The sequence below is a fragment of the Dendrobium catenatum genome, unplaced genomic scaffold, assembly GCF_001605985.2.
Source record: "Dendrobium catenatum unplaced genomic scaffold, ASM160598v2 fragScaff_scaffold_998, whole genome shotgun sequence".
NCBI classification, from domain to species: domain Eukaryota; kingdom Viridiplantae; phylum Streptophyta; class Magnoliopsida; order Asparagales; family Orchidaceae; genus Dendrobium; species Dendrobium catenatum.
In genome coordinates this window covers 1,306,367-1,330,198 of record NW_021319460.1, presented here as the reverse complement: position 1 = coordinate 1,330,198, position 23,832 = coordinate 1,306,367, and the positions used below count along the sequence as shown (strand labels likewise).

The window sequence follows — 23,832 nt, the reverse complement described above, 5'->3', positions numbered from 1 at the left end:
CGCTAGGGGCGAGGGAGGGCTGGGGAAGAAGGCGGGGAGGGGAAGGAGAGGCGTTGATGGGAAGGCGGAAGGAGGGATGGTGGCGTGGTGCGGGGTTTGTAATAGGGGAGGCGGAGGAGCTCTCTTATTTTGGTCGGAAACCGTTAGGTTCTAATGCTTGAAATATTTAGTAGGAGCTGTCATTCTCTGAATTTGAGAGAAATGGGGATTTGGTGTAGGTGTAAATTAATTTAGTTGGTGATATTTAAAATATATATATATATATTAGTAAATTTCAAGATTTAATTTGGTAAATACAAGGTTGTAAAAATAGGACCAAACAACGAACTAGAAAAATGAGAGGTTTACGGTTTGATCGGTCGAACGGGAAGATATAATAAATAATAATATTATTAAAAATTAATAAAATTAACATAACATAATATAAATATATGAGGATTTAATAATTTTTATAAAATTATTTAATAAAATTTTATAAATATAAATATAATTTAAGAATAATATATTTATAATATTAAAATTTTATATTATTAATTCTTATAATATGCATTATAACAAATTGGTTCAATTCGTTGGTTGAGACTATTAGCACAATTAGGATTTAAGTTAAGAGGAGATGAAATAGCTTACTTTAATTTCAAGGGATACAATCTCTCTCTCTCTCTCTCTCTCTCTCTCTCTCTCTCTCTCTCAATTTTTAATTTAAGGAGCATTATTTATTCACTATAAAATATAACTTTTAGCTACATATATATTAAGACACTTTTATTCAAGTGCCTTAAAAAATATTTAATAGGACATATACTCATTTGGTGTTAGCTGAGCGAGATTGTTTTGGCACTAACTGAGCAAGATCATGATCAATCATTATAATAAGTTATCTTGCTTGCTTCTTGTTCTTTCATCTTCTTCAAATTTGTTGAACACCTTCAAATGCCCGTTAACTGTGTGCTCTCTCTTCATCTATCATTCCTAATTCTCGCCGATAGTTAACGCTACATCGCCAATCGTGATCGCCTCATTAGGCAAATATTCTAAAGGCGTTTAATCTTAATCGAATGTTAGCCTTAATCCTTTCAATGCCGACTATCTAGGGTTCAATAAAATTTTCTAAATGATCGACCGTACACTCTTATGAATGTCTTGTGAATGTCTAAGGTTCTTGAGGTTTTAACAATTTCTATATGATCGAATGTATACTCTTCGAACGCCAACTCTTTTGTACATTGCTAAAGGTAAATCTTATGGCCTTGTAAACTTATGTGTCGTTGATCTTGAAGTTCATCAGTATGTTGGTCTGAATTTAATTTGTTTCATCTACTAGTTGAATTCGTCATTTTCCTTGTTTATATCAGGAAGACTCCGTGCTATTAGAAGCACTATATAATAATACTGTAATTAGAATTTATGCATATTTTACAATACTGCCATGTACTCATCTGCTTACTATAAATAGATCACTAGCTGATCCTATAGGATCATCTAGTCCATTCTTTCCTTTCCTCTCTGTTCTTGCAGTTTTGTTCTTGAAATCTCTACATGGTATCAGACATCGTTCGATCCTAGAGGATCTCAATGGCGGATCAAGCGGAACAAGCATCTCCTTCGTCTCCTTCACTTGCAACGAACGGTGCTGTTTCGAATCACTCTGCAATCTCTCCGTCTCTCAAATTCCTTGTCTCCAATCTCAAAACGTTTGTTCCCAATCAACTTTCCACGGAAAACTATCCGATCTGGAGGAGCCAGATTACGAAGTTGTTCCACGCTAATGGATTCGAAGCTTTTCTTGAATCAAGCCCTCTAATGCCTGCTGATCAAGTCACGAACACGAATCTCGTTGCGGCAATTAGCTCAACAATCTCAGCCTCGGTTCTCCCTTACATCATCCATCTCGATCATACCTCCGAGATCTGGCGGGTTCTTGAAACTCGGTTTAAATCTTCCAGTCGATCGAAGGTGATTCAGCTCAAAAATGAGCTACATAACTTCTCCATGAAGAACCTTTCGATGACTCAATACCTTACTGAGATCAAGAAAATCGTCGATCAGATAGCCTCGGTCGGATCAACGGTAGACACGGAGGATGTCATTCTCTACATCTTGAATGGGTTACCTCCGGTGTACCAATCGTTCAAGACGTCCATCCGAACAATGTTGCATCCGATCAGCCTGGACAATCTGTATGCGCTGCTGATGAGTGAGGAAATTCACGTTCAAATGGACGCCGCTCGTCTACCTCCGTCGTCGAATTCCAATTCGGCTTTGTACACGCGCTGAGGCCGGGGAAGACGAGGCCATAGCCATCCATCTCAGAACGCTAACCCCAACATTCGCTCCAATTCGCAGCCCTCGGTCACCTATCAAATTTGTGCGAAACGGGGTCACACCGCATATGTTTGCTAGCCTAGACTCAACACCAATTACAACCCATCTTCTAACAATCCCAGATCTGGCAATGCTCTTCTTGCTTCAACCGATCCCTCACCTGAATGGTTTCTTGATTCTGGGGCGTCATCTCATATGACGAACGAACCCGCGCAATTATCTCAAGCGGCTGCATATCAAGGCTCGGACAGAGTAACCGTAGGGGATGGAAGGTCGATTCCCATTGCTTAATCGGGCACGAGTCTCCTTCCAACCCTTTCTCGTAAGCTTTTCTTTAACAATCTTCTTCACATTCCCTCAATTTCTTACAATCTTCTCTATATCTAATCTGGTTAAAGATAATAACATCTCCGTCACTTTTGATCCATCGGGTTTTTCTTTCAAGGATTTGATGACGAATCAATTGCTTCTTCACGGGCCGTGCAAGAATGGTCTGTACCCAATTCCAAGTGATGAATCAAGAAGACCTCCTGTAGGACTTACTGCATCCAAATCGTCGGCAATAACGTGGCATCACCGTCTGGGCCACCCGAATTTTAAGACACTAAAGCATATAGCTAGTTCACACCAGTTGTTTCACACGAGCTCGCAGAATTTTAATTGCATTTCTTGTATTACCTGTAAAAACCATAAGCTTCCATTTGCACGTTCTGTAACGAGGCAACTTTATCCACTAGCATTACTCCATTCTGATGTTTGGGGACCGTCTCCGGTCACCTCGCATCAAGGTTTTCGCTATTATATTTCATTTGTTGATGATTTTTCCATGTTTACATGGATCTTTCCACTTCATTTTAAATCTGATGTAGCAAATGTTTTCATTAATTTTGTTACGTATATTGAACGACAAACTCAGCGCAAAATCATGGCGATCCGTACTGATGGGGGCGGTGAGTTTCTTAACCAAAAACTTAAGAATTTTCTAACTACTCATGGCATTCACCATCAAATATCCTGCGCGTATACTCCGAAACAAAACGGCGTAGCTGAGAGGAAGCACCGGCATCTCGTGGAAACAATGCGTACACTTCTTCACACAGCTGCAGTTCCCCACTCCTACTGGCCGGATGCCGTCATGACAGCGGCCTATCTCATTAAGAGGCTGCCATCCTCTAACACTGGCCACAAGTCTCCACTGCAGCTCATGTTCAACACACAACCCGTCTATGAGCATCTCTGCGTATTCGGATGTGCGTGTTATCCGCTCACGGCGAGCCACCACAGGAACAAATTGCAACCAACAGCAAATCCTTCTGTGTTCATGGGCTACTCGGATGTCCACAAAGGTTACAAATGCATGAACCTTGACACAAATCAAATGACAATCTCTTGGCATGTTCAGTTCATAGAGGATCTGTTTCCCTTTCAACAAACTAAACCTCTGCAAACGTCTATCACTCTTGGCATCCCACCATCGCTACTTGTTCCAACATCTTCCCTAAATAAGGCTGCTATCAACTCAAGTGAGCCACCAAGTTCTTTTCCCCATCTATCATCACCACCTCAGTCATCCCATACTGAGTACAGTCCACCGTCCTTACCCACAAGCAACACGCGTACATCCCTATCACCACCTCAGCCAGTCAAACATCACATGATCACTCGGCTGCAAACGGGATCTCTACGTCCTCTGAACCGCCTAAATCTTCTTCATCACCAGTCTCTTCCCAATCCTCCCGAACCATCCATATTCGTAGAGGCAAGTCAATACCGTGAATGGAGGAACGCCATGGCTGAAGAGTTCCTGGCTTTACAAAAACAGGGGACGTGGACTCTTGTTTCACGACCACCGCAGGCATCCATACTTGGGTGTAAATGGACCTTTCGAAAGAAGCTACATTTTGATGGTTCTACAACAAGATTCAAAGCTCGGTTAGTGGCACAAGGGAATCGTCAAGAATACGGCCTCGACTACGGTGAAACCTACAGCCCGGTAGCTCGTCTCCCGACCATCAGGGTACTTTTCACGGTGGCCCTTCACCATGGCTGGGATGATCACCAGCTGGACGTGGCCAACGCTTTCCTTCATGGGCAACTCCATGAAACTGTATACATGAGGCAGCCGAAGGGCTTCGAAGACACTAACCGACCTAATCATGTCTGTCTCCTTCGCAAAGCTATCTACGGCCTTAAACAGACACCGCAGCAGTGGTACACTACTCTTACTGATCATCTCCTCACTATTAGCTTCAAGCACAGCAAAGCCGATCCGTCATTGTTGATCTTCGATCAACATCACGTTAGAATGTATCTCCTTGTCTAAGTGGATGTTATTTTGATCACCGGCAGTAGCCCCGAGGCTATTTTGGAACTCATTACCAAACTGCAACACAAGTTCACGATCAAACATCTGGGACAGGCGCACCATTTTCTGGGAATTAAGATTCAGTCATTCAAAGATAAGTATTTTCTATCTCAATGAACATATGCTGAATCTATTCTTTTTCAATCTAATCTTCTTTCCTGTAATCCTGTAGCCAATCCATCCTCAACCAAAGTCCAGAGCTCGGTTCCGCAAGATTCCCATCTATCGGACGCGTCTACCTACCGCCGAATTATTGGATCGCTTCAGTATTTAACAATCACTAGACCGGATATAGCATATGTTATCAACTCCCTGTCACAACATATGCAAAATCCCTCTCAGTATGACGCTCACAACCTCAAAAGATTACTCAGATATGTCAAAGGCACTCTCACATTCGGGTTACCCATTTCAAAAGCCCAGCTCTTGCTTCAAACGTTATCCGATGCAGATTGGGCGGGCGATCCCGATACCCGCCGATCCACGTCCGGATACTGCACATTCCTTGGAGATACGTTGATCTCATGGGATTGATCAACGCTTCGTCCGATCGCACATTCAGGACAATCATATCAGTCTTCTTCCTATTAGCACGGCTGACCAGACGGCTGATCTCCTCACCAAGCCCTTGTCCACGACCAGATTCAAGCTTATACAGTCCAAGCTTACTGTTTCTGAAGAACCACCAGCTTGAGGGGGGATATTAGAAGCACTGTATAATAATACTGTAATTAGAATTTATGCATATTTTACAATACTGCCATGTACTCATCTGCTTACTATAAATAGATCACTAGTTGGTCCTATAGGATCATCTAGTCCATTCTTTCCTTTCCTCTCTGTTGTTGCAGTTCTGTTCTTGAAATCTCTACACGTGCTACTTGAGAATTTATATTTTGATTTACTTAACTCAGTAAAAATTCCAGAAGATATACAAAGAGTTTAAAAATAAAACTTCTATATTATAGATGGCTGCATGAATGTATTTTAAATTTAAGAGGGGTGAGAGTGACCATCAACTTTTCTTGATCTTATAGTTTCCAAAATGCATTAAGTAATACATGGATTACTTAAACTTACAACTTAGGCTTACGTGGTGAGACATTACGTGATGAGTATTCTCACTCGCCTCATCAGATTCAGTTTATCTTAAACTTACAATTTAGGCTTCGTTTGGGACAATTTCTTACTGGTTCATAAAACATTTTCTTAATACAAAAGTTTAAATTTTTATACTAGGACGTCGTTTTAAGAAGCAACAAAAAAGTCAACCCAAACGAAATCTTATCCATCCAAATTTTCAAGAAAATGAGTGCTCATTTTTAGGGTTAAATATAGGTTAATTTAACTCTAAAAACAATAAAAAAATGAACTCATTCAACGGTGCAGAGCTCACGAATGATGAATATTTGTCATCAAATAAATATTTGACAGCCCTAGTTTAATGGAGCTTCCTCAGCCACTTGATCGTTCCTGAATGGCTATAAAGAAGCCCTACCAATCTTTCATCCCGTGCAACACACGTTTTACAAAATCATGAAGATAAGCATGTAGTCCGGCTCGATCTCAGCCATCTAATTCTTTGACCGGCTCGATGCCAGCACTCGTACAATGCAGTTAACCGTCGAGATCACGCACGTGCTGCCGCGCCGCCAGTCACAGGTACTCCGTGTACGACTTTTAAAGCTCTACTCGTCATTGCTTTAATAGTTGGGTTCAGCTCCTCAATAAATTCATATACTTTATATTTTTAAGATTTATTAATTAAATATAAAATAAATAGAATATTTTAGCTCTACTTTGCCATTCATTTGATCAAGCTTGGTAGGGTTTTCTTCACCCCTTTGTTAAATTTAATATTGGTTTGTAACCTCTTCTTTTATTGGGAGCCCAATTAGGGTTAGTAGGTCGGGTTCAGATTAAATTTGAAATTAATTTGAATTGAATATACCTGACACGAACATGAAATAATTATATGAATCTTTATTTTTTATACGCAAAACTTCCTAGATATAAAACCACTTAGCCGAAAACGACCAATTAGACCCGTTAATTAAACAGAGGTCATATAATTTTTGATATCAATACGACCTATTTAAATTGACCCACTTACATGACAACCATTCAACTTAAATTTGAATGATTATCATGTCAATTTTGAGTTAATTTCAAAATTTTCAAATCATCAAAATCAACTTAAAAATTAATGAAATCATAATTTCAAATCTAAATCTAACTCGAGTAATAATCGGGCTAACTCAAGCTCAATTTTTTTTAAATTAAACTTAGATTTTATTTTTTCTACTGGCTTTTGAGTTAATTATGACAAATTCATACACATCACATACGTAAGTTTTAAGGTTTCAATGGGGAAAGCTTTCTTACTGTTTCTTAAAGAAAATTTTTAGTATAAAAATTATTTTAAGAAACAGTAAAAAAACTGTCCCAAATGAAGCGTAAATTTAAGTTTTTTTTTTTTTTTTTTGGAATAGGGTATCTGTAGAAACGCAAGCAAGTAGAGAAGAAGAGAAACAGCAAGGAGATAAAGAAATCATGAAGAATGTTTTATTACTTTCTTAACTATTACAGTGATAGCCGTATGGTATTTATAGCCATAGCTGGTATAACTAAGTACACTTGTCATAATCTAATTGGATAGCAGAATACAAGAGTAAATATTATAATTGCTCTTAACATTCCCCCTCAAACTAAGTATTAGTAGTAATGGTTAGTTTGTCCCGAAGCAGTTTGAATCTCGTTGTAGCCAATGGTTTGGTAAGAATATCCGCAATTTGATCAATCGTACTGATGGGTAGAAGGCGAATAACTTTATTCAAAATGTGATCACGTATGAATCTTTGATCAATTTCTATTTGCTTCGTACGAGCGTGGAAGACGGGATTATTGGCTAAGGCGATTGTCGACATGTTGTCGCAAAATACATCAACTGGATCTGAGTGCGTAACACCGAAATCCGTTAGCAGGCGCTTAATCCATATGGTATCGGCGGTAGCAGAGGCTAATGCTCGGTATTCCGATTCTGTAGATGAACGAGATACCATATTTTGTTTCTTCACCGTCCATGAGACTAATGTATCTCCAAGAAACGTACAAAATCCTGATGTAGACTTCCTAGTCGCTGGATCCGATGCCCAGTCCACGTCCGAGTACGTGCGAAGACGGAGACTGGATCGAGTAATTGGTAGTCTGAATTCTGTGGAGCCTTGAATGTATCGAAGGAGTTTCTTGAGCATTATTGTATGAATTGGAGCTGGATTGTGCATGTATTGAGAGAGGTTATTGACCGCATAGGCAATGTCCGGCCTTGTTAGTGTGAGATATTGAAGGCTTCCAATGAGTTGCCGGTAGCGTAAGGCGTCAAAGACTGGCTGGTCGCTTTGCTGAGTAGCTGTAATTTTTGTAATGGAGGGATTAGCGACCGAGTTACATTTATGTAGTTCGGCCATTTGAAGTATAGATTTGGCATAAGAGCTTTGAGAGAGAAAGTACTTATCTGAGGTTTGATCTATCTTAATGCCAAGGAAATGATTTGCCGAGCCGAGTTGTTTCATAGAGAATTTGGATTTGAGCTTGACGATGAGATCAGATATGGCTTGTTCGTTGTTGCCGGTGAGGAGTATATCGTCGACGTAGACCAATTGGTAGATGTGTGTAGTCGCCTTGTGCATTATGAGAAGAGAAGGATCCGCCTGACTGTGAGAAAATCCGAGCTGACGGAGATAGGAGGTAAAGGTTGTATACCAAAGTCTGGGAGCTTGACGCAGGCCGTAGATGGCTTTGTGTAGCCCGACATACATGAAGAGGATTAGTGGCGTCTTCGAAACCTTTAGGTTGCTGGATGTATATGGTCTCGTGGATATCGCCGTGCAAAAATGCGTTGGCGACGTCGAGTTGTTGGATACGCCAATTATGAAATAGAGCCACCATGAAGAGAATCCTAATAGTAGGAATTTTGGCGACATGACTGAATGTGTCCTGATAGTTAATTTCGTATTCCTGTTGATTCCCTTGAGCTACCAAACGCGCTTTGTATCTTGCCACAGAACCATCAGAATTATACTTGGTCCAATATGTCCACTTGGAGCCGAGAATTTTATTGTTAACAGGCGGTGGCACCAATGTCCAGGTGCCTTGTTTTTGGAGAGCGAAAAATTCCTGCGCCATGGCCTGTCGCCACTCGAATGTTTTGCTTGCCTCGCTGTATGTGGTTGGATCATCTTGATTTTGAGTTTGATGAAGTAAATTGAGGCGTTGGACGGGTTTAAGAGATCCCGTCTTGGACCTGGTAGTCATCTGATGTTTGGCGCTTGTGTCACGGGACGGTAGAGATGCCGTAGTAGGACCAGTGTTAACTGGCAGGTCATGTTGTTGGGAGGTAGTATTATTATATGACTGAGAAGTGGAGCTAAAGACATTGCTGTCGATATTGCAGGAATGTCGGATGGAGTGGGGTATAAGTAATTGATGTGGTGGTTGGTTCTTAGATTGAGTAGGCTTAGAGAGAGTTTCTGCGTAAGGAAAAACAGATTCATTGAATGCAACATTCCTTGAAACAAAAATTTTATTAGTTACCGGGTTAAGACATTTATAGCCTTTGGACATCTCTGAGTAGCCTAAAAAGATACATGAGGGAGAGCTTGGCATAAGCTTTGTGCGCTGTCCTGACGGTACCAGAGGAAAACATTGACATCCAAAAACTCTAAGATGTTCATATGATGGTTGAATGTTAAACATTCTTTTGAGTGGAGTAATGTTATTTGTCGTGGGAGATGGCAACCGATTGATCAGGTAAGTGGCCGTTAGTGCTGCGTCAAGCCAGAAGGCCATCGGGAGACCTGCCGTTTGTAACAGAGTTCGGGTTGTGGTAATGATGTGCCTGTGCTTACGTTCCGCAATTCCATTTTGTTCCGGAGTGTAGGGACATGAGTATTGGTGTTGAATACCTGCAGTCTTAGTGAAATTGAGAAAACGATTATTAACGAACTCACCACCGCCATCTGTACGAATGGTTTGGAGTTTGAAATTTGTTTGTTTTTCTATGAAAGTAGTAAAGTGAATGAATGTATTAGTTACATCGGACTTGTGCATAATAGGAAAGAGCCAAGTAAAACGAGAAAAATCGTCTACAAATATGAGATAATAGCGAAACCCTTGGTTGGACGAAACCGGGGATGGACCCCAAACGTCGGAATGAACCAATTCAAGAGGAAATTTAGTTCGGCTAACCGAGTTTTCAAATACTAGCTTTTGACCTTTACACGACATACAAGTAGTACAAACAGATTTAGCAGATAAAATGTGTAAAGCAGGATTGCTAATAGAAATATTATCCAGGACGCGTTGATGTGGGTGACCCAGGCGAAGGTGCCAGCTGTTCGACGAAATTCTGGAGGCTTGTAATGCAGTAACCGGTGCAGGTTGAGCAGCCGTTGCAACCTTGTACATTCCGTGGCTGCACGGTCCTCTAAGGATAACCCGATTTGTCTTCCGATTGCGGTGGGAGCTCCAGAAGTATTACCAGACGACGGGCGTACCCGTCCTCGTCTACCACGGCCTCGAACTGAATATAGTGCTGATTGGTTGTCCGACAGTTTAGGAAATTTTAATGCCGCCGACTTGAGATGGATTTCTTCACTGATAAGGAGCGCATATAATGTGTCGAGAGACAGCGAACCTTGCATTGTGCGGATGGTAGTGGTGAACGACTGGTATGCCGGTGGAAGGTCGTTTAAGATGTATATAATGACGTCTTCGGGATCAACCGAGGAGCCAGCTGAAGCGATTTGATTGACCATTTTCTAGATCTCAGTAAGGTACTGAGTCATAGACATCGTCTGCATAGAGATGTTATGTAACTCGTGTTTAAGCTGGATTACCTTCGAGCGATTAGAAGATTGGAATCGGGTATGGAGAGTAGCCCATATTTCTTGGGTGGATTCAAGATGAATCACGTAGGGGAGAACCTCCGGTGAAATGGTGGAGCACATGGCCGTGGCCAAATTCTGATCGGTAACCATCCAAGATCGCGTATCGATGTTCGGATCGGCATTTTCCGAGGAGTTTTTGGGATCAAGAAATGCTGTGAACCCGTTCGCATGAAATAACTTGGCGATTTGAGTGCTCCAAATCGGGAAATTGTCCGGAGTGAGGGCATGAGGCACCAAGAACTTGAGATTAGAGATTACGAATTTTAATGAGGAGAAGATGGCCGTAGATTCGACCGCTGCGATGGAAGTGGTAGCGAACGAGGATGACGCCTGTTCTTGATGTGCCATGGCTTAAACCTCAAGATCGACCTACTTCTGATACCATGTAGAAACGCAAGCAAGTAGAGAAGAAGAGAAACAGCAAGGAGATAAAGAAATCATGAAGAATGTCTTATTACTTTCTTAACTATTACAGTGATAGCCGTATGGTATTTATAGCCATAGCTGGTATAACTAAGTACACTTGTCATAATCTAATTGGATAGCAGAATACAAAAGTAAATATTATAATTGCTCTTAACAGTATCAACCTGTTGCCACCCCGAAGAGATGCTTGACAGCTTGACTAATTCTCGATGGACCTAAGAGGCACCCACCACGTCCTAGCCAGCGCTTCATGAGCCCCACTTAAGAGACGCTAACGCTCGAGGGGAATCGAATGAGACTCGGAGTACGTACTCGGATGGTATTTTTATTTAATAGTTAAAACTCCCATTTAACAAATTAAAATCAGCTGCGTAATTAAACTTGGATCAAAGTAGCATATCTCATCAATTATTAACACTCTTTATCTTTTAAGACAGTTGGTTTGATTTGATTGTTTCTTTACATTATCCTTCGTCTAGCATGGCTGAGATTGTTTACTGTAAGTTATGGTGATCTGTAGCTAGCTGGCTCACAGGTAATGGTGACGTCGCCCGTGACTTTTAGCGATAAAAGCTAACACTTTTACTCTCCACGGTGCTCACAGATTTCTTACAGAGGGTTCAGAGATCTGAGAGGCCGGAAGATGATGCTGAAAAGCTCTTCCACTCCGATCCTTGGATCACTCATCTCCTCTTCTTCTGCGCTATTTTCTGAGAGCCCTAACAATGGCTTCCAACTCCACCACCACCACCTTGACAGAACGGCGTCCTCTTCCCCCTCCATCCTTCACGGAATTTCCCAGCGTTACCCCCATATATCGGATTCCTCCGAACGAGAATCATCCGCCGGCATGATTAGAAGAACTCGTTCGGAAGGAAATATCAAAGATCTCCTCTCCAGCTGCTCTGATGATTCCCAATCCCACAGGTCACTGAAGCCCTATTTTTCCCGACGCCGAGATGCAGCTCTGGAGACGATTCCATCTTTCTCCCTGTACAGTTATAAGACAGTCGAAGAAGATGAGGAGGAAAAGATAGAGGATCAGGAAGAGGATTATCAGATTGCTGAGAAGTTCAGCTTTTTAGAACATGGAGAGAAGAACGGTGTGGATCTGAGTTTCAATGAGCTAAGCCAGAGGGCTTCCCAGCCCCTTTTCCTTGCGAGAGGGCTCGGGATTGATCGGCTGGCTTCCGGGCTCATGAACCTTGGCGTTGATGGTGGCGCAGTTATGGTTGGTGGTGGTGGCGGCGGCGATGGGAGAGATGGGAATTGTTCAGTGAAGACTGACCATGGAGGAGAAGGTTATGAGCTTGAAATGTATTATAAGAGGGTGATTGAGGAGGACCCTGGCAACGCATTGATTCTCAGAAACTATGCACAATTTCTTTATGAGGTATGATACCCCTCCATTGGTGAAATTATTCTCTGAATGTCGTCCGGAGATCAATCAATCAATCAGAATGTGTCATGTTAACTGTTGGTCGGTACTCAGCTCGGTACTATTTGGTACTCATCTCGATACCCCGGCTTGGTACCGCTCGGTACCACGGTTCGGTACCTCTTGGTACACAGCTCGATACCATTAACATGACGTATTATGATTGATCTCTCTGCGTGCACAGAATAATCTCTCCCTCCATTGTTCGTTCTCCTTGGGATCCTTTTATTGATCTGCTCAAAATATTTAACTTTTATACATCACTGAACTTTTTTCCTAATGATTTAAGTAATCAAAGATTTATTTGTCTATGATGTCTTATTATATTAACTTAGTAATTAGATTAACTAAATCATTATTAGCATAAGATGTTATCTCAATTAATTGCTTATTAGTAATTTATTAAGCTAAATAAAAACTAAATTCTATTTAGTCAAAGTTGATATCTTTTTAATTAGCTAATATTAGTTATTAAGTTTGAATTAACTTTTTTAATTAATGTTTTTCTATCAAAGCTGTTTAATTGAACATTGCTAGTTTTAATTAATAAATTTTTCATTAATTATGATTACTCTTGTTAAATTTTAGTTAGCATAGAATAAGATATTAAGTAATCATTAATTAAATATAAGAATTTCTATTTAATCGACTTAAATTATGAAGTATATTAATTTACTTAATTAATATGAATTATTAAAATTAATTTTCTAAAGTCTCTAATGATGAAATTTAAAGCAACACTTTTAATATGCAATACCCTCATCTTTTTAATGACAAAGAAGTGAGTATCTTGGACGGATTCATGAAGGTGAGCTCCTCGGACAAGTGGCGAGTCCCTTGGGACAAGTAACAAGTCTTGTTATAGCGGCTACGAACGTAGTTGATAGAGTCATAATCAGGAGCGGATCCAGCTTCTTTTTTTAGGGTGGGCAAAAAAAAAATTGTAGGGGATAGGCAAAGATGTTTAGTATTGATATAAATAGGGCAAAAAAAAATTTTGAGGGAGGGAAAAATGCCCAAAATATTCAAAATATTTCAAAATTTCCCTTCTAAATATTAAAAAAAAAATTTTTTGAGGGTCGGCATTTGCCCACCCTAAGCATGTGGTGGATCCGCCCATGGTCATAATTGTGGGCTTTGTAGGTATTTGCCTCCTATAGTTTGGACAAGGATATTCGTAAAAGACAATTGGCCTTTGATGGGGAGTGTTGGCGAAAAACCCTAAATTTCATAAGGCAATTGCCACTTCGAGTGAAGGCATGCTTAGATGAGTTCAACGGTCGAATTCAAACGAAACATATGTTGATCGGTTTTCAAGAAGGCGAACTCCTATAATGTGAGCTTCATTATGGCGAATATCTATCAGTTCTTGATCTAGCTCAGATCTAGCTCAGCGAACACTCCCCGGGGCGAGGCTCATTTTGGGCGAGCAAGCCCCTCGACTAAGCTCATTGAGGGTGAACATATTTGGTACATATTGAGTTATGTTTATAGATATATATGCCAATTCTAACCTTTATGATTGATTTCATTCCTTTTCTAAAGATTAAGGTTTCGTTTGGGATAACTTTAGACTATTATTTTTTTCGCTTTATAAAGCAGTCCCAAAAGAAGCCTAAGCAGAACGCTTTATCTAATTCAGAAGCACATAACTGCTTGTTTGAATAAGTTCTTACTGATAAAGTTCTAAGTTCTTACTGATAAAGTTGTACTTTTCCAAACGCACTGAAAGAAATGGCTTGTTTGGTATCTGTTTTTTTTATTGAAATCTGATCTAATATGCCTGAGTTCATGGCTACAGTGCAAAAGGAATCTTGTTCAAGCAGAAGAATACTACTCTCGTGCTATCCTGGCTGATCCAGATGATGCAGAGACGATTTCGCAGTATGGCAAGTTAGTCTGGGAGCTTCACGGTGACTTCGAAAGGGCTTCAACCTACATTGAGCGCGCTGCTAACATAGATCAAAATAATTGGTAAGCAATGCACACCCATTTCATCTGAGAAATTATTCTGTGCGGACGCCGAACGCAACTCTAAGTCCGGATGTCGTGGTACCGAGCAGTATTGAGCTGCGGTACAGTGGTGCATTCTGATTGGTCTCCTAAAAGCATTTGGTGTCTGTACAAAATAATTTTTCCTCTTATTCGTAGTTGCAAGAAAATATAAAATTTGACTCAATGAATTTGGAAGTTATTGAATTTGTTTTAAGTAGGGGTGTCAGACGGGGTAATCGGTAGGGTTCAAATACGACCTGAAATTGACCTTACTTGAACTTACTCGATCCAAAACCGACCTGCCGACAACCCGAATGACACAAACCTAATCCGACAACCCGTTTGGTTTTTAAAAAAAATTGTAACTTGATAACTATAAAGTTAGGAAGAATATACGAACAAGCAAAAATTTAAAAGAAAAAACAAGTAAACAAGTCACTATTGAGTTTGCAGGTCAACCTAAACCTGAGTCGCTAATAAAACAGGTTAAAATTCCATATTCAAATCCGTCCCAATAAACGGATTAACCGAAACTGAAATTTTTTAGGTCGGATTTGTGTCGGATTTTCAGATCATATCATTTATTATTATTGATTTTTAATATATTACACTTATTAATATAAATTTAATGAGAGATTCATTCATTCTGATCAAAATATATGGACCCAATATTTTTTTCAAAATAAGACATTTGATTTACCTTCAATGTGCAGCTTTGTTCAAGCTGCATACGCCTCTTTCTTATGGGAAACTGCTGAAGAAGAAGTTGAGGAAGACGATGGATCACAAGAACTCAGTGAAGTGCCATTTCAACTTGGCACATTGGCTTCAGCAGGCGCATGATGAATACAGCAGACAAGCATCTGTAGATTATTACGTGTGGTGTCCGGACTGTCCGGAGGCGAATTCATACGCGCTTTGTCACCCGGATGCACTGGGCCCCGGGTGATGTGGTGTGTCCGGATTAGCCTCCAGACAAATCCAGACGCCCCACGTAATAATTTTTCCTGTATGGGCCACTTCTGATTGTTCAGCAGAAGGGATTCTTCAGTAAGTAGGAATTTGACCTTATTTCGCTATTAAATCTGCTAGTAAAGTGTGCAAACGATAGATCTTGTGAAGTTGTTTGGACGCCTGGAGCTTCATCATGGAACTATCAATGAAAATAAATCCTTTGTTACTACTGCTCCAGGCTCATTTGACTCTTTATAGATAGAAAATAAATTGACAAAAAAAAATATTTTAATGTTTTTATTTTTTCTTTTGTGAGTGAACAAGAAATAATCAAAGCTTTACAAGATAAAATAGAATGTAATTTTTTAATATTTAAATTTCTAGTTTAGAATATTTATATACTAAAAAGCTGCGTCTAAAAACAATAATAATGTTGTCCCAAACAAGAACTAAGGCTTCGTTCGGGATGACTTTCTTACTGCTGCTTCTTAAAGCAGTTTTTTAGTACAAAAATTAAAAAGCTGTTTTAAGAAGCAGTAAGAAAGTCATCTCAAATGAAGCATAAGTCTTTAATCAAGCAGAACATAGGCATGTCTACCCTTAACTCAATCCCTTAAAGTACCTCGACTCCTTCAAGATACATTGGATGATTTTGATGATCTTCAAAGGGGGTTAATAGTATGGAACTAGCAATAATATCAATAATAACATTAAACTTATTAAGGTTTCAATCATTGAGCTAGTTCTTGAGCATATTGCATGCATTTATAATCTTGAGGTTAATCTTACACCTTACATCTTTCTTTAGTAATCTTAATTTTGGAAGACCATTTAAAGGTTTTCTTATTTTAACTATCACCATTATAAAGATTTTGTATGGATTAGAAGTAGATTTATAGCAATTCTTTTATATGAGAATATACTTATTTTGGATGATTTAATGTCACTGAAGAGGTGAAATAGTATGATTGATATTGGCACATTTTTAAATATTATGTTATAAGGTGGGCTTCTTAGACTTTATTTTTGGAGAGATTATTATGTGCGAAAGCCGAACGTAGTTCACCGTCTAGAGACCAACTAGAATGCACCACGTCAGAAGTATCGAGTCGAGTACCGAGTGGTACCGAGCCGTGGTACCCAGTAGTACTGAGCCGTGGGTGACGTGGCGTATTATGATTGATCTTCGGATGACGTTCGGTGTCCACACAGAATAATTTCACCTATTTTTGAGGGTCATGGATGAGCTACTCAATGCTCATGTATCTATTAGCCTTCTCTGTGTTTTGTCCATCAAAATATAATAACTTCTAGCTCAAAATTTAATAACTTCTAGCTTAATAAAGTGTAACTTTCTGTCCTATATAACCTGAATGAATTCAATTTAAGCCACTACTAAGAGGAGATTCTGCTTCTCTAATGTCTTACAACTACAAGAAAAATAAGAAAGGGAGTCATCCTTCCCCTATGTTTAAGCTGAAGCAAAATTTGTGATATCTTTCTTGTATGCTTAAGAGCTCATGAGTCAAGCAATATGTTGAGAATAAAACTCAATGATGTCATATTTAGGTTTCGTTTGTGACTATTTTCTTACTGCATCTTAAAGCAGTTTTAAAATATAAAAATTTTAATTTTTATACTGAAAAGCTATTTTAAGAAGCAACAAAAAAATTGTCCGAAATGAAACCTTAAATTATGTAAACTGAAAAAAAAAATACGAGTCGTAATACAATTTGTATTAGAATAAGCTTAAAATCCATCCTTTGAATTCGTAATGAGATTATTACTTATATATGTTCTAAAAAATTATACTAATCTCAATATAAATTTAAAGACACATGCGTTCGAATATAAAGTATGTCATGCATCCTTGCATTATTTTTTATTTTTCTCATGTGAGCAATGAATTGCATTGGAAAAGTCATGAAGGGCTAAGATGGCTTCAACATTATTATGTTATCACCAAGAACATTGTTGCCTCTAAAGGAACCTTCAAATTGACAAGAGCTCTTCCCTCCATGAATTTAGGAGAGAGCTTGGCATCAATAATTATTCAAAGGAAGAAGTGTCATCCAAGCACCTTGGTTTCCAAAAATCTTTTCTCCTCTCATTATACAATGTATTAGGATAGCTTTAATTATAACATGCAAGAAAAATAGACATGAAAATATAAAGAGAATGTGTTAAGGGGAGAGCAAAAAGAGAAGCATCAAGGTACGCAAAGGTAGGCGAAAAATTATGTGCGGACACCGGACATCGTTCGAAAATCAACTAGAACGTGCCACATCACTTTTTATTGATACCGGTGCTAGGTATCATTGTGCACTGAATGACGTCGGGTGTTCTGGTTAGCCTCCGGACAGTCCGATGTCTGCACATAATAATTTCTCCTATATTAGAGCAAGATGAGCACTTATATGGATAGTAAATAGGGCTACAAATGAATCAAATTTAGCTAAATTGCATAGGAGCTTATTTGAGATTGAGCTCATATGCCAAAATCCTATTCAAGGTCAAGCTAACACTTGATTCAAGAATTTGTGATAATGTTTAACCTCAATTCATCTAACATTATGATTTGTTTGAGCTTGATTCGAGTTTGATTCGTTGGCTAACCAAACAAGCCTTATCCAAACTATTAATAAGAAACAATATTGAACAACTTATTAGTCAACCAAACAAATCTTACTGAACCTATTAATAAACATTCTATTAAGCTTGCAAATGAAACTTAGATTGGATGAAGTACTAAAAAAATAAATAATTTAATGAACATAAATAAATAGCTTATGTTCATTAACAAAAATAACATAATATTTAAAATTAAAAAAATCCAACATAATCACATATTAATTATATTTGTAATCATATCTTAAATGAGCATATTATCAAGCTTTGATAAAACTTCTTAACAAGCTTATCCAAAAATTCTAAATAATATGTTTGAAATCATAAATGAATTGAGCACGAAACTATTCAAGCTTGTACATTTATCAATTCGATATTACTAAAAATATTTAAGCTTGTTCAATTAGTTAATTAAACAATCATAACCAAGCTCTAATCGAGTCGAATCTAATTTGACGAATGTATTAGTTCATTTCCAACCTTATTGAATAAATATCTTAAACAAACACTCTAAAAGGCTAAAGAAGAAAAAAATCTGATGATCAATCTTTTTTGTCCAAATGCAATCCTAATGAGTGATGATTTCTTTGATAACCATCAAGAGCTATATGCATCAATAGGAAACATAACACACCCCCATGCTCTAACTCAACATTATCAGCCAATGAGTATCACACATCATGTAGTTATCAGCATTGAAACCATTAGCCAACTGCCATCAATGCACATATGGTAAGATGCATTAATATTTAGGGTGTTCAATATACATAAATATACTAGACTTTGGTGACATTTTGGCTTGATTTTTCCAAGCTTTTAATAAGGGGAAGAGAGTTCAGATTTAGGAGAAATTATTTTGTGCGGAGACTGGTCGCAAAACGCCGTCCGAAGACCAACCAAAATGTGTCACGTCAGGTATCGAGCCGTGGTACGCTGTCCAAAAACCAACCAGAATGCGTCAGTTCAACAGTACCGAGCCGTGGTACCGAGCACAGGGGTGATGTGGTGCATTCTAATTGGTCTCCGGATGGTGGACATTCGACTTCCGCACATAATAATTAATCCAGATTTAGGTAGAGGTACACACACCAACAACACTGATATTTGACTGCATCCACTTTGAACAGATTAAAAACACAAATCACAAAACAAAGCACTTGATGCCACTGTGCAGTTCAATTAGTTCTTAAAAATAACTGCACATTTTTATAAGAAATCATCACATTCACAGAAAAGGAACCAGATTTCAACAATTCAAACAACCAGCTCAAAATCTCTCTTGATATATTGCAAACAAGAAAACGGCAAGTCAAGAAGAGATTCTACCATATTGGATTTGGACAAAAGAGCACTCAGCACCAGGTCCCGACTCAAAGAAATCCCTTGATGAACTCTCCCCAACCCCACGCCATTAGAAGCCACAAGAGTAAGATTACATAGCCAAGGAACTGAAATAATGAAAGCAAAACCAAGGCTCTCCTTATATGCTCTACATACCTGAGTAACATACGTACCCATTGGAAGAACACCTCCATCCGAATCCGCATGGAGATTAACCACCACAGTCCCATGAACAGGATGAAGCCTTCTTTGAAGAGATTGAAGAAAGGGGCCATTTGAGTCCCAAAGCTTTCGAGGGAATATGTCGTCGCCGTCATAAGCATCTATGAAGATCAAATCATACATTTTGGAACTATGGATGATGAAGTTCTCGGCGTCTGATCGGTAGAGCTGCAGTTGGTTATGTAGTTTGCCCCAGAGAAATTTGTCAGAATCAGAAGGTTGTGATGTGGATGCTTGTTCCAGTTGTTCTACTGCAGCAGATGAAGGGAAGCCCATTGCTTCGATTGAGGCTGAGATAACAACAGGATCGATTTCAACAATATCGATCGTAGCACCTGAACAGAAAAATCACTCTCATTTGTTAACATGGTACAGTCTTTGGAGGTATTGTAGTGGCGGTGGTTTAGTTAAAATCAAGATTGTGAAAATCGGACTGGACAATGAATTAGTAGAAGGAGAAGGAGAGGTACATGGTTCAACTGGGACTAAACCGGATGACGTAAGAAATAAAATTTTGATGATATAAAAATTATATAATAATATAATTTTTTTAATTAAAAATAAATTAAATTTCCACAGTACTAATATCTTATGTAATTTTAAATATGTAAATAAAATTTAAAAAAAATAAAAATTTATATAATAAAATTTAAAATTTATTATATGCTATATCAATGATATTATCTATATAAAAAAAGAATGTATGAAACCATTTTGTAAACATCCAAGCAAATGATCCCATTAAATTACATATTTAACAAAACTATAAAAGATGAAAAAAAAAATAAACAACAGCAATAACGCTGACTAATATAATCCCTAAATATATTTGAAGCATAAACCTAATGACCATATAAAGAGAAGCAATCACCCAACCAATGATTGAAAACAACTTTTATTCATATATACTTGAAATATCAATATTAATGATGTAAGAAAAAAAAATCTGGAGCTTGAATCTCCTAGGACATCCCAAGATTTAAACCGCACAAAAAATTAAAAAAAAATCAAAGACAGATTACTCATAAAAAAATTTACTATGAGCCTACTAAATATGGAGCTTGGCTGTATTCCTCCTCAATGTCTGATACTAATAGATCATATTCTTGAACTTCTCTTTTTAGCTCAATCATCTTCATTTGATCCTTAGTCTTGACTTTCACAAATCGAAAAGTCAAAAAGGTTGATTTTTCCAAACTATAAAGACACATAAAATTATAAAATGAGAATGTGGATAACTAAAAATATCCAGAATAATCCATTTTTAAATAAGAAAAAAATATCTTAGGAGTTTAAATTTCTTCTTAGCCATTTCCAATAAAAAAATATCAAAGATTGGAATAACAAATAATACTATCACAAGGACGTTTCAAAAAAAAAATGCTAGTGGATTTATGATTAAATCAATACGAAGTCTACAAAACATCAAAAGAGATATATCCAAGGAAACAAAAGCAGTATTCTCGATAATTAACTGAATATTCCACACATAGTAATTAAGAAATTACAGAAAGTTCTAACTCGACAACCTCAACAGGCAACAAAGATGGCTGGCAACAACACATAGGAAGCCCGACAAAACAAACTATTTGCTTACAAACATTTGATTCAATTAGGATGCCACAGTAATTTTGGTCAATTCATGTTTTGTAAAACTTCGAGGCATTTAATTTTTAGAACTACTTGGTATCATATATGTTAAATCTGATTAAATTTTAACAATTTATTTGACAAAATTTTTGAGATTCTGATTTAAATATAGAATAAGAGACATAAAAGTGATGTAAACCTAAAAAATCGTGATTTTAAAATTTTACTGAATCTTATATTAAATGATAAGATTTGCATAGTTAAAATATTTATTTGGTAAATTTTAGCTTATGTTCTGTTTGGATAGGGATTTTTCTGATGATCTAGACTAAATTTTGATTAAATTAATCTAAGAACAAAACATCCACAGAAATCTAGTGATATAATATAAAAAAGAAGAAAACAACAACATCAATACAATTGCAGTGACTTGTATAGAAAGATGCAACGATTTAAGATACTAAAACAACATGTAATAAAATGTCTGATGCCATTGAGCGCAAAATGGAAGTTGAAGAATACATAGGAGAGTTATCGGAGAAGACCTTACTCCCAGTCTACCCCCTCCAACGTCGCCGCTGCTGCCTCCAAGTTCTCTCTGCCTCCTCCTTTCTTATTTCTGGCGGTTTCTCCATCCTCCTCCTCGCCTCCGCCATCCCCCTCCTCTGGCCATCCACAACCCTGATCTCAGCGTCGTCTGCCTCCGCCTCCGCCTCCGCCTATACCGATATACAGTTACACCTCTTCCCTCCGACTCGATTCACATTGCAATGGGATTGGAAGTCAAGATTCGCAATCCTAATTTTTTTGCGATTTACTATAGCTCGATTGTCTCCTCCATCTTCTACCGCAGGGAGCTGCTTGGATCTGTGACCTCTACTGGTGGGCGCGTCGACACTCGAAATGTGTCTTATGTTGACGCATATCTTCATCTTGATAGGTTAAGGTTCCGGAAAATGAGATTTATTTGATCGGTTTCTCCTACATTCTTCCAATTGGTTCGAAGTCACAATGGGAGATGAGCTGTTTGTTTTCATCATTTTCTCCTATAGACTGGTTTCTCCTGCGCCGTTTGTTTTATGTGTTTCTCCTACATCGTTTGTTTTCTAGGTTTTTATTTGAACATCTGTCATTTAGTTTATGCTATCTCAGTTATTCCCGTCTTTCTTGTTTTGATTACTATTTTTTTTATATAATTTGCAGAGTTTTCGCCGTTATAATTTTTTTATAATGCATCTGAACAGTGAAGGTGCCTGTGTAATTTAGAAGGCAAAGTGCTCGAAAGGTATGAGTAAGTAACAAATTATTATTTGCAACTAAAACCTATCTTTGATTTAAAACATACAATTAATTATTTACCTCAAACTACATATTAGTTGATGATTTTTTGGGTTCAATTCTTCATTTCAAAAAAGACGTTACTAATTTTGATTGCTGTAATTACTTTGAAAAATTACCAATGCGAAGTCATTTCTATTATTTACTAATGCAAAGCCATTTGTCTTACAGACTTATCTATTCCTCACCGCCACTTTGGTAACCTTTCTCTACCCATCAAATAATACTTTGTTTCTTTATATATATGTTATATAGTTTGTCAAAATAACAATATACAATATTATATATTGTTCCCCTATAGAAATAATTTTCTTTTCTCATTGCTCCACGACTTTTTTTTGAAATAGCTAAGAAATAGCTAATTGTGGCTGATTAATTTATAGCCCTCATCATCTCCTCTCCTACTCTAAACGATTCTGCTACTCGGCTTACTTGGCTTTGAACGATCTTAATATCCCAATTGAGAATGTGCACATAACTAAGGATTCACAGGTGGAGATCTCTCAGGAAAAGTTGGTTTCCTTCCGATCGCCAAGGTCTTCTCTGGTAACTCTCCTATGAATTCTTCAACTTTCATTTTGCGCTCAATGGCATCAGGCATTTTATTACAGGTTGTTTTAGTATCTTAATTCGTTGCATCTTCCTATATAAGTCACTGGCAATTGTATTGATGTTGTTGTTTTCTTCTTTTTTATATTATATCACTAGATCTCGGTGGATGTTTTGCTCTTAGATTAATTTAATCAAAATTTAGTCTAGATCGTCAGAAAAACCCCCATTCAAATTAGACCTGTCAATATTGGACCCGACCCGAAAACCCGATCCGAACCCGACTCGTAATTTTCGGGTTTGGGTTGACCCGAACCCGAAGCACGTCGGGTTCGGGTTCGGAAAACCGACCCGTTTGCAAAAACTGGACGGGTTCGGGTTGACCAACGGGTTGCCGGGTCAACCCGAAAACCCGTTTAACTTAAAAATTTTTTATTCCCGCCTCTTTGCCCGCTGTTCCCGCCTCTTTGCCCGTTGCTTCCGCTGTCCGAGTCGCGTCGACGCGTCCCAGGCGAGGAGCTGTCCGAGCGGTCGAGCGGAACCGCGTCCGCAGGCGAGTGTGGACCTCCGAAAGAGCACCGCTCGTGGGGTACGAACGCAGAGGGTACAGCCGCACTATCCCGTAGGACAAAACGATCGTAGGCCTCTACACTCGACACGAATGGGTCGATGGAAGGGCAGATTGGATCGTGCATACGACTAACCATTGGGGA

At 38.4% G+C, this 23,832-nt stretch overlaps 2 protein-coding genes across 2 annotated transcripts in view; one reads left to right on the top strand and one right to left on the bottom strand.

Moving 5' to 3' along the window:
* The first annotated feature begins 11,593 nt into the window (after window positions 1–11,593).
* LOC110106694 lies at window positions 11,594–15,682 on the top strand. Its single transcript, XM_020836671.2, has 3 exons — window positions 11,594–12,457; window positions 14,304–14,476; window positions 15,211–15,682. The coding sequence occupies exons 1-3, from the start codon at window positions 11,708–11,710 to the stop codon at window positions 15,338–15,340; spliced, it is 1,053 nt and encodes a 350-aa protein (XP_020692330.1). The 5' UTR covers window positions 11,594–11,707; the 3' UTR covers window positions 15,341–15,682.
* A 1,766-nt stretch (window positions 15,683–17,448) lies between these two features.
* Window positions 17,449–23,832, bottom strand: part of LOC110106647 — a gene marked incomplete in the record, with an annotated part of 17,533 nt that continues 11,149 nt past the window's right edge. Inside the window, 2 exon segments of the mRNA XM_020836598.2 lie at window positions 17,449–17,822; window positions 19,406–19,977. Of these exon segments, the coding sequence (XP_020692257.2) occupies window positions 17,760–17,822; window positions 19,406–19,977 (635 nt within the window).

Bases quoted from the DNA above. Each gene is read 5' to 3' on its own strand.
- LOC110106694 (XM_020836671.2), top strand. From the start codon at position 11,708: ATGATGCTGAAAAGCTCTTCCACTCCGATCCTTGGATCACTCATCTCC. The intron at 12,458-14,303 runs GTATGATACCCC...TCATGGCTACAG, and splicing joins ATGCACAATTTCTTTATGAG to TGCAAAAGGAATCTTGTTCA. The intron at 14,477-15,210 runs GTAAGCAATGCA...TTCAATGTGCAG, and splicing joins AACATAGATCAAAATAATTG to CTTTGTTCAAGCTGCATACG.